At 44.4% G+C, this 15,838-nt stretch overlaps 1 protein-coding gene across 1 annotated transcript in view; it reads left to right on the top strand.

The window, feature by feature from the left end:
• The window catches only part of zbtb46 (zinc finger and BTB domain containing 46), a 64,482-nt gene that overhangs the window by 24,397 nt on the left and 24,247 nt on the right, over positions 1-15,838 (top strand). The window contains 2 exon segments of the mRNA XM_054609137.1: positions 1,979-2,199; positions 2,326-3,268. Of these exon segments, the coding sequence (XP_054465112.1) occupies positions 2,014-2,199; positions 2,326-3,268 (1,129 nt within the window). The 5' untranslated portion in view covers positions 1,979-2,013.

Genomic DNA, 15,838 nt, shown 5'->3' with positions numbered 1-15,838 from the left:
TCTGTGTGTGTGTGTGTTTGTGTTTGCAAGGGTTTAAGCGGTTTCTCCTTGTGTCTCTGCAACCGAATGGTTCAACTTGTAGAGCAATGTTCATATCTTCCTTTGTCTTTTTCTGCTCTCCTGTCTCTGTGGCCTTCACTTCATCCCCTTCTGTTGTGTGAGCTCTCGTATGTCATGTAACCTGTACACAGCAGAACAAAAAAAACACAGGATGACAACCTTGAGCTCCTCTGTTGTTTTGTAAAAGTAGCAATAGAATATGCCAGTATCCACGTCACAGCTTCGTGAGTCCTGTCAATATACTAGTGGATGTAGTCACTATGACGTCACCCATTGGTTTGTGGACTACATATTTGAGTCTTGAGTTTGGCATTTTGGCCGTCACCATCTTGTTTTCTTTGGCTGTTGCCATCTTGGTTTTAAGCCATCGCCATCTTGGTATTTGGCCATTGACGTCGTGGTTTTTGGCCTTTACCGTATTTGTTTTTTGGCCATCGGCATCTTGGTTTTTGGACTGCCACCATCTTGGTTTTTGACGTCTCCACCTTGTTTTTTTGCTGTCAGCATCTTGGATTATGTCCGTCGCCACCTTGGGTTTGGGCCGTTGCCATCTTGGTTTTTGGTCTTCGCCAACTAGGTTTTTGGCCGTCACAGTTTGTTTTTTGTACGTTGCCATTTTCAGTTTTTGACAGTTGCGATTTGAGTTTCTACCCATTACCGTCTCATTTTTTGTCCATGGCCATCTTGGTTTTTAACCGTCACGGTTTTGTTTTTTGGCCATCGCCATCTTGGTTTTCGGTAGTCAAATTTCTAAGCAACCAAAATGTTACAATTAACTTTCATGAACTGAACAAACACTGTGAAAGGGTTCAAGTGACCTGTCAATCACAAGCTAGCCCCGCCCTAAAATCAAGTCAAGTTAAGTGAGAAGTAGGGTCATTTTCTCATAGACTTCTATACGACCAGAGGAGTCGGCCCCTGATGGACAGTAGAGACAATTCAGGTTTAAGACACTTCAGCATTGGCTTCACTTCTACAGAACAGAAGTTTGTCGCCTGATGAATACTGAATATTTGGATCTTCATTCACTGACAGTTGAGCAGCTTCACAAGTTGCCATTAAGAATCTTTTCTTTGTAGTTTTCATGAAAAGAAAACGTGTTCACAACCCCAGACTGAACTGCGCAAGATCAAAAACGCAGAGGTGAAGGTTCAAAAGTGACTGTTTCGTCTTAACTAGACAGTTGATTGAAAATTCACAGTCGAAGGAGAGATGAAGAAAAAGAATAACATGGAACTGAGGCTGTATTTATTGATACATTTTTAATGGTAAAGTGGTTTGTGCTAAATGAGGTGTTTTTCTCCCTCTCAACTGTTTTGTGAAAGTGTTACGCTTTTTAACTGACATTTTTAATGAGCTTACATACATACACACACACTCTCTCTCTTTACACACACACACACACACACACACACACACACACACACACACACACACACACACACACACACACACACACACACACACACACACACACACACAAATGAACCTGTCAGACACGGTTTAAACACAGAGATTTTTGACTATTTGTTACTGGGCTGTTTTTAGACATCAAACTACAGCAGTTGAGATGTGGTTTCTATTGATGTCATTGTTTTTATGTCACAGTCGTTACTGAGATACCCTAGCTCGTCTTTAAAGAAGTGGTTCGGCTATATTTGCTCATTTTTTCCCCCCCTTAAGTGAAAATTAATCTGTCTATGCTACATCCATGAACCGCATACAGTGTGTGGACTTAGTAGAGAAATGTTTGCATATATTGCGAGAAATCTTTTTTTTTTTTCTCATTAAAAATGTACAAAATGGTTTAGATTTCATTGCTCCTTTACTGTATGTCAAATCCCCTTACTTTACATTTAACGGCACAATATTTGTTTGATACTACGCTAATTCACTGTCTTCCTTTGTCTCCCAGCAGACGTTTGGAGGAGAGGCTTTTGTTCAGCTACACAGATGAACAACAGGAAGGAGGACATGGAGATCTCCTCTCACTACCGTCAGCTCCTCAGAGAGCTCAACGAGCAGAGGCAGCACGGCATCCTCTGCGACGCCTGTGTCATCGTGGACGGAAAGATCTTCAAGGCCCATAAGAATGTCCTCCTGGGCTCCTCGCGCTACTTCAAGACTCTTTACTGCCAGGTAAGGGACTGCTACACCTTGGGGGGGGGTCAAGGGAGTGTGTTGTTTTTCAGTTTTGTTTTTCGGGTTTTGCTGCACGAGATGTTTAAAGAAGAGCTGCTGTGAATAATCTCTCTCATCCTCCAGGTTAAAAAAGGGGCAGAGCCTCACCACCAGACTACAGTCACTCACCTGGACATCGTCACGGCGACGGGCTTCAAAGCCATACTGGACTTCATGTACTCGGCGCACCTCGCCCTCACCAGCAAGAACGTGATCGAGGTCATGTCGGCCGCCAGCTACCTGCAGATGACCGACATCGTCCAGGCCTGCCACAGCTTCATCAAGGCGGCGCTAGACATCAGCATCCGCTCCGAGATGGCCGACGAACTGGCCGACTTCGAGATGGGAGCGGTCGCTGCCGCGGGCATAAGCGGAGGAGGTGGAGGAGGGGTGGGGATAACAGGGACAGGGGGCGGAGCGGGTTTAGGAGGAGGAGGTGGAGGAGCTGCTGGAGGAGGAGGTGGGATCGTGGGCATGGCTTCTGAAGCGTTGGCCTCCATCATGTCTGGTCGCAGCACCTCGCCTTGGCTGGCTCGTCGCACCAGCCCGGCCAACTCCTCCGGGGACTCGGCCATCGCCAGCTGCCACGAGGGAGGCAGCACGTACGGGAAGGAGGACCAAGAACCCCCGAAGAGCCACGAGAGCCAGGAGGACGCCTGCCACGACTCCCAGCCCGCCTGGCCGCACGACTACAGGCCCGTCACCGTCAAAGAGGAGCAGGTGTCGCCCGCCTCCTCCTCGCATCCACGGGACACTCCCAGAGGGGCGGCCCAGAGCCAGGGGGAGCAAGGGGCCGGAGGGGCCGCCGGAGGAAGAGGCGGAGAGGGCTCCTGGCAACCCCTGTCGGGGTCGGGGCGGAGGAAGAACAGGAAGAACAAGGACACCGTCAGGCATATTACCCAGCAGGCCGAGAGGAACTGGGACAGGGAGAGGGACAGGGAGAGAGACCGGGACAGTAGACCTGGATCTCCTCTGCCCTCCATGCTGGCTGTGGCTGGATGGAACTACAACGGACAGGAAATCCCAGGTAAGACAGTCAAACCTGTTTTTTACCGTCTCCTGTCTTTGGAAAGTGCTGCTGAATATTTTATGTGATGCGGGCCAAACGGACTAACGGAGACGGTGAAAGCAAGCTGTATGTTCTCTGTTGCCAAATACTGGTTTTAAAGCGGATTTGTTGGTTTAGATTATTATTTTAGTGTCAAAAAAACAGGTGGCATTAACTCAGAATAGGACGCTAGGCTACAAGAAAGCCTTTCCGTCTCCGAGAAGACTTTGTAGTTCTGATTTGATGACTTTTAGGCTTAAGAGTTTCTCAGAGGTGGTGCAGTTTCGGAGCCGGGTGCCTTCTAAGTTATCCAATCGTGTAATTAGTGAATGACTGGTGAGATAATAAGGTTAGAATACATAGTTAAGGGAGAGTGTTGTCCCAACACTCAACAAGGATCTAATTCATCTGGGCTTCTTTTTTAAAAGACACAGTCTAACCAGCAGGGCTGCAGTGGCGTGCAAATCCATCAAACTGTGTTGACTTTAGTTGAACTCAAGTTCAACAGCGTCCAGGTGACACTTTACTGTACACATGCACTCAATACTTTGAATCCTTTGTGGATGTTTCAGTGTATATCAGCCGTCCTCTTAAGTGCACCGGTATAAAAATGACCTCTTTTGCCTCCTCCGGGTTTGAGATTAGCGAGCTTCCACACTAACGTGTTAGGCCTAAGGTGATTATCTCAAATCTTGAGAGGTGTGAGGGGAAGCCTGGGTAAATGCAGATGGATAATACGATCCTCTCCTTACTGCAGTTTATGTAACATACACTCCCACATAAACAAGCAAACGGTAACACAAACACACTCGAGCGCTCGTGTTTGTTTTTTGAGAAAAGTGTCTCTTGATCCTCAGCCTTGCAGAATTGTTTTGTGAACTCCATTACACTAAAAACTAATACATGAAAAACACTTAGCTGTGTGTGTTGAGTGTCTATGTGTGTGTGTGTGTGTGTGTGTGTGTGTGCCGCGGGGCCCAAGGCGTCGATAGGTAGATCATTAAAAGTAAGAGAAGCTAATCCTGGGCGCATTAAGGGAGTTGGCTGTGAAATGGGCACACGCGTCGCGCAGCGAAAGAAAACAGGATAATTGAATTGACCTGGGTCACCGCACGGATTACCAGCGCGTCCTCGCCATCCCTGGCTCCGCCCCCTCCCTCCCCCCCCGCTCTCTCTCTCTCTGGGGTTTAGGGAAAGGACCTTCTGGAAAGGGCAAGACAAGGGAAAACGAGAGAGAGAGAGAGAGAGAGAGAGAGAGAGAGAGTGGTACAGACAGAGCATCCGTACGAGCTATGAGGATTTACCTGCTTTGCTCTAAGTGTCCTAAGTCCTCCAGTTAGACATTGTTCTTGTGACCAGGTACACCTTGTCTTGAGCTTCAGAGCTACACGCACACACACACACACACACACACACACACACACACACACACACACACACACACACACACACACACACACACACACACACACACACACACACACACACACAAAGTAAGTGGAACTATTTAGCCAGCTGGACAGTTTCTTGGTTCTTCACTGTGGTAGAATGTTGAGTTTTAGTCTGTTTGTGGTGAAGCAGTCATTGCGGAGATAGAGAAGTGTTTTCTCACCTAAAGGTTAGAGGAAGTCTAGTGTTGCTTCTGGTGTAGACTATCCTGGTGTTAGCCAAAAAACACAACCAGTCATTTCAACCCTGGGTTTTTGGGACTGGAATCACAATGGAGGAGAGTCATTTTGTATCGTCAGGTTCGTCCACTATTTGGGTCCCCTTCAAAAGGGCAGATCTTGCCATTTAGCAGGGAAATATCCTGTTACCAGTGGTACTGTATGACAATCATGGTTGGTTTCACCGGTGTGTGTTGAGTCAGTTTGCAGGAGGCGGTTTCTGTGTGTTTAGAGAAAGGTCTGGGGGATTGCTGAACAGGTTTAGTGAGGCCATTGTTGGATCGGCGTTGGTGGAGTGATGTTTTTATTTGTTTGTTGTTGTGGGAGTGCTTTTCTATCAATGTGATGCCTTTAGGTTGTTGTTGTTGTTTCTTTTTCCTTTGACCCAGTCAGGGTCAAAATCAAGCAGGATCCCTTGCCGGCTTATGAGAGTTTGCCTACTTAAGTCTTAAGTCTCCTTAAGTCCGGATTTTGTCACCTACAGGAGGAGATCCGAATCAGATGTATGGGCATATGGGAGAGCCGAGGAATTAGAAAGTGATGTACAATTCTATTTAAAGTTTTCTAATTACAACGTTGACAGAGCTGCATGGTGGGCAAGGTAGACAGCAACGAGATGTCAGGTTCTCTGGATGCACAGGACTTCTAACTGACAAGAAAACACTAGAAACACAGGCAAACATGTCAAATAATATTAACTTGATTATGAATAAAAAAAGGTATAAAACATGACAATATTATCTTCTCCTCCGCATCGTGTTGATGAATTCATTCATTACTTCTACAGGTGTGTGTTGGACAAGTTCATCCAAGCAAACGAAAATAAAAATATTCAACTTTCAATAATATAAAAAAGAGAAAAGCAGCAAAGGCCATATGAAGCTGCTTTTATGGAATATCAGTATCGTCAGTTTGTTTTCTGTCAAACCAGTAATCGACCACTTTGACTCGTCGCAGCAGTGCCATCTTTGTTTTTTGGCCATCGCCATCTTGGGTTTTTGCAACAGGAAATGACACAAGAGGGTGAAGTTAAGTGCAATTGAATGCTTAATAATACATTTGTACATTTTAACATGGACAACTCCTAGACTCAACACCGCTCTGGTAGAAACCTGTCAATCCCAGTAGCCCCGCCCTAAAGCATCCCCTGCTTTATGGTCTGTTTGACTCTAAATGGAGCATCATTTACTAAATGAACATCATGCTGTATTGAAGAAGACTTGAAACTAGAGATTGAGACCATAAACTCATGTTTACAATGTTTACTGAGGGAATAAATCAAGAGAGAAGTAGAGTCATTTTCTCATAGACTTCTATACAACCAGAGGAGTCGCCCCCTGATGGACAGTAGAGAGAATGCAGCTTTAAAGCACTTCAGCATTGGCTTCACTTTTCAGACCTGGAGCTCACTGCATGGTTGTGAGGAAGCTCTTTTATAGATTAATTGACCCTTTTCCTTTTTATTTTGCAGTAGGTCGACATTTAACGGTCATTCCTACTATTAAGATTAGTCTTAATGTTGATGTAGTACATTTTTCATCCCTCACAAAGACAAAAGAACAAACATGTGTGTTAGTGTATGAAGTCCAGTTGTTGGTTTCCATGAAGAGATATGGTAGGTATAAAAGAGAAAGGGCACCTTCAGTCTGAGATTAGCTTAATTGCTTCATTCTTTATTGATGAGGAGTGCCAAGACTCTCTCCCTCTCTCTCTCTCTCTCTCTCTCTCATTCATCTGTGATCGGTGTCCATGCTTCACAATCAGAAACGCTCACACTGCACCCACCACGAGGGCACTACACTGTAATATAAAGGGTAATACGAGGCTGTGTGTAAAGGCTCAGCGTGCCGGCGTTCGTCAAAGCCGCGGTATGAACATGTCGTGTGCCCGTGTTGACATAAACAGCTGCAGGAATTAGGATTTGTTTTCTTTAGATCCCCTTCACTTGCAAACATCTGCTGTGTTCACTTGATGTCATTACTGAGGCTACGAAGCACTTCCTCTCTCTCTCTCTCTCTCTCTCTCTCTCTCTCTAACGCTTGATCTCACTCTTTCTGGTGCTCATGTCGTCAGCTGCCACAGATATTTGAAATCTTACATGTAAATTAGAAAAGAGAGAAAGTCTGCTCTGCTTGCATTCCAACAATCTGATCATATGTGTATCTATTTTTCTGCACGATATTATATTCGAGGTGATGTTTTTTTTTCTTCTCTACTTCCCCATGTCGCAAACCTTTAAATAATTACCTGAAATTATTTTTAGTCCGGCCCCCGCTGCGTCTTCCATACCTGGATTAAAAAGCATCCGTGAATCAAAGACGGAGTGTTTTGAAAATCAAGCGTGAAGCTGTAATTTAACAATAATTCTGCTTTTTTTTTTTCTTTGATGCCTCATATGAGCCCATCTTCTTGTAATCCACACAGTGCAAAATCTATGAGTCGATTGATTAACAGGAAATTAGTCCACAACATCCATTGATCATTTATCAAGCAAAAATGTTTGACTGGTTTCAGCTTCTGACCAGTGAGGATAGGCTGGTTTTTTTGATTGCAAATTAAATTTCATTCTTTTTTTACGTTATCTTGTTTTTTTCACGTCTTCACCAACTAGGTTTTTGTCCGTCACCATTTTGGCTTTTATCAACCAGAAGTGAAACGAGAGGATGGAGCTGAGTACAACTAAAAGTTAAATAAGACATTTTAGGTGACCAAAAATGTTCCCTCAACTTTCATGAAGTGAAAACACACTGTGAAAGAGTTGAAGTCATAAGACGAAAAACCCAGACAACTCTCACGCCAGACAACAACGTGGTAGAGACCTGTCAATCACAGTGTAGCCCCGCCCTTAAGCATACCCTGCTTTATGGTCTGTTTGACTCTAAATGGAGCATCATTTACTAAATGAACATCATGCTGTATTGAAGAAGACTTGAAACTAGAGATTGAGACCATAAACTCATGTTTACAATGTTTACTGAGGGAATAAATCAAGAGAGAAGTAGAGTCATTTTCTCATAGACTTCTATACAACCAGAGGAGTCGCCCCCTGATGGACAGTAGAGAGAATGCAGCTTTAAGACGCTTCAGTATTAGCTTCACTTTTCAGACCTGGAGTTTGGCGCCTGGTTGTAGCCTTTATTAAACTACAGTTAACACACTAATATATTTTGTATTGTCTTTCAGTCTGTAAAAATGACTCTTTTTCAACAAAGGCCTTATTTTATCCTATTTAACATCTTCAGTATTTCCTCAACATTCGATGCTATTATTCTATTATATTACAGCAGATGTCACCTCTTCGACAGACATGTCTTTTTCTCACCTTCACTCTCAGACTGAGAAGACGACCGAGCTGGTAAAAAACATCAGTTAACCATTGATTTCTTCCCTACTTCCTTTATAGTTGGGGCAAACACCAACTTGATCTTTATCCCACATAATAACAGAACTGGAAATATTTTTTGGGTTTTTCGCACACACACACTCACACGGTGACCTTTTAGTGGCAGCTTGGGGGATTTTGGCAATCCGGTACATGGCCGGTGTGATGAACGCACACTCACACACTCACACACTCACACACACACACACACACAGCTTAGAGCATCTGATTATGTAGACGTGAACAGTTCAATCACACGTGGGCTGTTCTTTCCATTTCCCTCTAGCTGTTGCACATTGATTACATCGAGAATCTTTTTTAAAATCCAACATCTTTATCTGACTCTCCTCTCTGCGGCCTCAGAGTTCCCCTCCTCAACCACCAACACACACACACACACACACACACACACACACACACACACACACACACACACACACACACGCTGACGCACAGTTGACACACATACAAACGCTCACAGAGACATTAGAAAAACTGTAAAAAAAAGAAAAGTGAAATTGTTTTTCGGTAGAATATTCCCCTGTTTATTCCTGCAAACGCTGCAGTTTTTTTAGCGCCGCATGTTTTGGTTGGGATGTTTCAGCTTCATCCTCTGGATCCTACCGGACTCACCTGAAGCCCCCCCCATACTCTCTTTTAAAACTGCCCTCTAGGTTGCACTTCCGCTTAAAACTTTCTCTCTCCTTCTTTATTTTTTAATTCCTGTCCTCTCCTTCCCTGCGCTCGTCTCCCCAAGTCTCTGCAGTCTAAAAGGTGAACACTTGAAATAATGAATCGGATCCCCCTTTCGCCCCCTTCCTCTCTGTATTCCAGTTAAGACTCTCCCCATAGTATTTGCACTTCATTAAACTTGAAATAGGTTTAATATTTAAAACACCGTGAACAGATTCCAACCCCCCCGCCCTCACCCCTTTGCACACCTCTCCACTTTTTTTACTCCTCGCTCTCGGTTTAATAATCTACTCATATTTCCTCCCTAATTCACTCCTCCTTCATTAAAAAACCAAAATAGATTTAATATTTCAGACTGTGTGGACTTAATTTTTAACCCCTTTTTTCTTCTTGGCTTGGTTTCTTGACACGCTGTGGGTGAGATAACTACATTGTGTAGAGGCCTCTCTCCCGCTGGATCTTCTCCCCTCTATCCATGTCCTTATCTCTTTTTCTTTTTTTTGTGCGGCTCATGGTTCATCTTTCTCACTTTTTCCAGAGTCAGTCTATTATCAGTTCTGTCTTTGTACTCCAGTCCTCCCTCTCTCCCTCTCCTCTCTCTCTCTCTCTCTCTCTCCCCCCCACACACTCCCTATTTGCTCTCCCTCTTTGTCCTCTGACTGCACAGATGATTTCAGCCCTTTCCTCCCACCCTATTGACTTTTGTGGCCTGCTCACCCCACCTCCCTCAGTTTCCCCTTCTCCCTCCATCCTTCCCTTTTTTGTGCCCTGCTACCACACACACACACACACACACACACACACACACACACACACACACACACACACACACACACACACACACACACACACACACACACACACACTCATCCCCCCACCTCATATGGTTTTTTTTTGTTCTTGTGGGAGTTGTGACGGAGGACTTACACACTGTTCTTCACCCCTTTTCCCTGCATGTCATCCTCCCGTTTCGGTCCCCACTACATAAAAAAAGTTCCATTATCACCGTGGTAACCAATCATTTTCTCACCACCCACCAGCCATCTTTGTCAAATGACCTCACATCCTGCTGGACATTATGGGCAGTCCACCAGCTAAAAAGCCCCCATCTCTATACTCCACCACGCCACCATCACACCACACACACATTCACACTGTTTTTTTTCACACTCTTGCTGTCTGTCTTTCTCTCTCTCTCTCTCTCTCGCCCCGTTCTCTATACTGACACCTGCTCTATTTATAATTCGTTGGCTTTAAAAGAGCCGTTTTGCAGGAAGCTGACCCCCCCATCCACTCCGGACCGTGGCTTTTTTCCAAAAAACGTCAGCGCCCCCACCCATGTCTCCACTTCTCCACCCCCTGCCCCAGGAACAGGCTTGGGAAAGGATTGCTGGGTGGAGGAGAGGAGGTGGAGTGTGTGTGTGTGTGTGTTTGTGTGTTTCTTGGGGGGTTAAAGATTAGCCATCCCACCCAGAGTGCACCTGGGTTGGGCCCATGTGTGTGGGGGGTTTATTCAGCCCACACACACACACACACACACACACTAAACCACTGACCTAAACACAAGTATGTCAACACATGCATTCACCTGAGACTGTGCTATAAAGTACATTTAACTCTGCACACGCACACACACACACACATATCTTGGCATTGATCGCCCCAGGTCTAAGAATCATACTACCCAGAATGCATCCTGACAGGATGTCCTGTTGGCACAGCTCAGGGGAGGTGAGGGAGGGGTGGGGGGGTTTCTGTGGTTAAACATTCACAGTATTACCCCCCCTTCCGCTAAAAGCCCACACATCACATACCCCAAATGTTTTTATTAATGGTTGTGGTTAACACACACCTATAGATTCAGGCATGACAACTCACAACAACATCCTATTAACTCAGTTCAGTTATTTATTTTAATGCTTTTAAAAGGAGGTGATAACTGACGTTTCATACCAAGGTGTGAATACTGTTTAATATCTTCTTAATTTTAAATAGATTACACACAAATTCGGGTAAAAAAAGATACAAGAGATACAATTTGCACTCGCAAACACGCTGTAATTGACATATTTGCTTTTCTACTTAGAGGATTTGTGTAACACATGAGTGAATAATCAGCACACAGCGCATTTTATGTCTCAAGGGTCTGAAAAGTGAAGCCAATGCTGTGTCTTAAAGCTGCATTCTCTCTACTGTCCATCAGGGGGCGACTCCTCTGGTTGTATAGAAGTCTATGAGAAAATGACTCTACTTCTCTCTTGATTTATTCCCTCAGTAAACATTGTAAACATGAGTTTATGGTCTCAATCTCTAGTTTCAAGTCTTCTTCAATACAGCATGATGTTCATTTAGTAAATGATGCTCCATTTAGAGTCAAACAGACCATAAAGCAGGGGATGCTTTAGGGCGGGGCTACAAAGTTTTGATGCTAACTGCCGCAACTAGACCATTGCCTTTCACATCATGTGACGTCCCCCATATCTCCCAGTTTACAAAACTTCTGGTGTAAGCCACTGGTTCCCAACTTTAAGGTTGAGAGAAGACTGTGATGCACAGTGTCCATTTCTTTTGGTAGCATTTGTGCCAAAAATCTTTTGAAATTCAAGGTTTTTCATGAAAAATGTGAGCCGAGGCCTCCTCCTCCTCCTCCTTCTCTTTTCGACTAGAGATCCGTGACACGGCTCCTGTTTTTAGAGATATGACATGTGATGTGATGTGAGCTAGGATGCCTCTCTCCTCTCTCCTCCGGTGATCTGATAGCCAGTAATGGGCCCTGTAGCCGTGAGCCTGGCAGCACCGCTCACTGTGGCTTATGTGTCACACTGTACCCAACGTTCACCCAGAGTTAGTCGAGCGTGAGCAGCCGGGATACCGAGACTAGCAAAGTGTATATGTGCGTGTCTATGTGAGTAAGAGTGGTAGACATGTACACTGGCAGGCTGACTGACAGGAAGAAGCAGAGAAACGGTAACTTTCACGAAGAGTTTGCCCTTAATAATAAAAAACACAACAGTGCTCTTACAGTAAGCTCATGCTGTCGCTCTCTCACACTTTCCCTCAACCAGAAGTTCCTCTTTCCCCCAGGTCTGTTTATTTTAGAAAGGTGGCTTTGTTCTATTTACCGTTCCCACTCCCTCCGCGGCCTCTACCCCCGTCAGACCAGTTAGAAAAAGGGGGAGCGAGGACAAGGGGGAGGAGGAGGAGGAGGAGGAGGAGGAGGAGGAGGGTAGCCATGATGTTTGGACAAAACGGACAACCCCGAACAGGATACAGAGGTCTACAGCCTGTGGGTGTGTCGGTTTGGCCGAGGCGCAGCTCGAACGCAAACACACACACATGTGCACACACACACACACACACACACACACACACACACACACACACACACACACACACACACACACACACACACACACACACACACACACAATCGTGGGAGTGTTCCCACTGGAGGGCAAAGTCTCCCTTCCTCTTACACATTCATTCTCTCCTTTCCCCTCCTTCCCTTCATTCCCCTTTTCCGCTGTCACACCCCTCCACACCTCCTTCCTTTAGACCTCTCTTTCTCCTTCATCCCTCATTCTTTCTCTTGTGACAACCCCCCCCCCCTCCACAACACCTCACCCTCCTTTTTGAAAAGAGGACACAGAAAAAGAAAGTGTTAAAGATATAGAAGAGACGGCCAACAGCAATGAGAAACTAGAAGGGAGAGGCCAAAATCACCACAGGGGACAATTTTGGCTGGGGGTGTGTACATACGAGTGTGTGATCGTGTGATCGTGTGTGTGTTTGAAGACAGTCCTGGAAGCCACTGTCCGTCCTTCACGAGTATTTGTCCCCCCTTCTTCGTCTCCTCTATGCCTCCTTCCCTCTGTCTGTTTGGAGCTTCCTTTCCATCCCGTCACTTCACGCTGTCACTTCTGTTTTCACTCATCTCCAACACTCGAGCTACGGCCGCTGCTTGTATACAGTGCGTGTTTGTGTTTGTGTTTGTGTGTGTTTGTGTTTGTGTGTGTGTGTGGTGGTTTCCGATTGAGTCTAGGGGCTAAAAAATAAAGGCAGGGTTGTGGGTTCAACTTCCTCCTCTTTAGTAGGATATGTGAGCTTCTGTGTGCTGTTTTTTTATTTTTTTTATTTGTTTCCTTTTTTTATATCAGTTTTATTTTACTATTTATATATAAATATATATATATTTATTTATTTTTATATATTTTTTATATATAATTTTTTTAGGTCTTGTTTTGTTTGTTTACTTTCTTAAAAAAGTCATTTGTTTCTTTAGTTTCTTTGATCCTCTTTTTTATAAGTACACTGCTGTTATTTGTTATTTGTCTGGAAACCTGATAAACAAAGTAAAAAAAAAATAGTCAAAAACCTATATGATCATAAAGGCAATTACTTTAAATTACTAAAATTCCATCCCTACAACAAACTTTGCACAACAGCATGTTACCCACCGTTTGAAAAGGTGCAATATCGTCAAACACCTCTTTCCATTTTGGGTCAAAGGTCACAAGCTTGACAGACTGAGGCCGGTCAAGTGTTGAGCTGAGAACAGACTCCTTTGTCCAGATGCTGGCAATCTTTCAATGTTACCCCCTTAACCACAATGAAAAGGAATCTTAGCAGCGTCTGAGTTGCGGCGATGTACTCAGCTGTGTGTATACTGGTAGTTCTGTTAGCTGTTAGCCAAACCCGCCATCAAAAACAATAAAAATGAGCAAATTGTTCTCCCCCACTTCTTCTTTGGGCGCATATTTGCAGCCAAAAGGTACGCAGCAGTGTGTGTACTGCTAGTTTAGTTAGCTGTTAGCCAAATATATCACAAACTGTTTTATCTCCCCACTCTGGGCGCAGTGTAGCGGCCTTGGTTTCTGCAATGCACTCAGCTGTGTTATCACTACCAGCCGGGGGCCTTTAAAAAGTAGTGAGTGAGTGAGTGAGTGAGTGAGTGAGTGAGTGAGGAGACAGCAGCCAGTCAATGGCAGTATACAACAGGCAGTAAAAGGTGTTTTTTAGAAAACGTGAGTCACCTCAACCACAAGAGGTCCTTCAGCATGCAGCCATAACTTGCCACCCAAAATATGATTCAGTTTGCTGCAGCAGAATGAGAGATTATTCATGGACAGACACAGAGGAGCACACACACAAACACTCCAGTTGCCAGTTCACCTGGGACACGACTTCAAATTCACGTTGCAACATATCTGCTGGATGTGTGAATAACTGCGAAAACCACATCAACTAAAAAGGTGATAATATGTCGGCATTTAGTATTTGCAAGAAAAGAAAGATGCGAAATATGACGGATAACGGAGAAACGGATATAATGACATACTGGGGGAAAAAACATAATGGCCGTGGGAGATGTAGCTTTTTGTGAATGCTGGGGTTAAAGTTTGTTAAAATAATGAAGGGTTCAAATTCAGATGGCAGCAGCTGTAGTAGATACTGATTTAACCCCTTAACCCCAGGAACCAGGAAATAGCTCTCACTGCTTATTGTCATTAAACACAATGCTATAGTTTACAGAAAGAAGCCAAACTCAACTTTCTCCCCTTCCCCCAATACTTTCCCCCCAGATCACCTGCCGGGCCCGTACTCCTCATTGTTTCCACCTTCCTCCACCTCTTTCTTTGCCACTACTTTCCTACCCTCATGCACCACCAGCCTGCAAAGAACAACATCTCAACCCTTATATGTCATTATCTCTGGATCTAAAAATGGTGTCATTGGGGGCTTGTTTCAGGTGGAACCTCCCACAACAGGAGAACCTATAGTTTGTTTTTGATATATATCTTATAACACGAATTCCCCCCTAGTTGAGAACACAACTGACCCGAGTGAATGAGAGAACGCTTCAGTTGGAAGGTGAAGGCTGGTGAGAAAAGAAAAAGAGGGTTTCAGAGTTTGTTGTATCAGTGTGTGTGTGTGTGTGTGTGTGTGTGTGTGTGTGTGTGTGTGTGTGTGTGTGTGTGTGTGTGTGTGTGTGTGTGTGTGTGTGTGTGTGTGTGTGCGTTTTCCAATTGAGTCAAAGGGCTTTAAATAAAAGCGAGGTTGTTGATTCAACTCCGTCCTCTTTAGAAGGATCTGTGAGCTTCTGTGTCTTTTCTTTTTTTTGCTAATGTAAAAACTGTTTTTTTGGGGGTCCTTTCTTTTTCTTTGTTTCCTTTTTTATCAGTAATATTTTATTATTTTATACATATATATATATATGTTAAGTCTTGTTTTGTTTGTTTACTTTCTTATACAGGTATTTAGATTATTTTATTAGTTTTTTATCCTCTGTTTTATAAGCTGCTGTTTTATGTTATTTGTCTGGGAAACTGATAAATAAAGTTACAGTACATTAAATAACTTAAAATGCAACCGTGGTGGGGGTTGCATGTGAAATATATAGAGGGGTAATGAGTGTGTGTTTGCATGTGTATATGGTGTGTGACCCTGGCAGTTTTATTTTTTTCTTCTTGTCCAGTGGTTGGACTGTTTGGCCTTCCCATAGTTCCTCTGGCCTCACAGACATCCAGCCTCAAGGTTTAGTTTGAGTGTGTGTGTGTGTGTGTGTGTGTGTGTGTGTGTGTGTGTGTGTGTGTGTGTGTGTGTGTGTGTGTGTGTGTGTGTGTGTGTGTGTGTGTGTGTGTGTGTGTGTTGTACAGGAGAGGAGAAAGGGGGAGTGACGGAGGTTAGAGGTGAATTTGATAGTGCAGGACACACTCAGACCCCTCTCTCTCCCTTCTCCACCTCCATACCCCCTCTGTTTCAGGCCTTGATAAGTGGAGCCGGAGTCTGTGGGGGTTAGGGATTCCT

The sequence above is a fragment of the Anoplopoma fimbria genome, chromosome 12 (assembly GCF_027596085.1).
Source record: "Anoplopoma fimbria isolate UVic2021 breed Golden Eagle Sablefish chromosome 12, Afim_UVic_2022, whole genome shotgun sequence".
NCBI lineage: Eukaryota > Metazoa > Chordata > Actinopteri > Perciformes > Anoplopomatidae > Anoplopoma > Anoplopoma fimbria.
The sequence above is the reverse complement of the archived record's forward strand: the minus strand, read 5'-3'. Positions and strand labels throughout refer to the sequence as shown.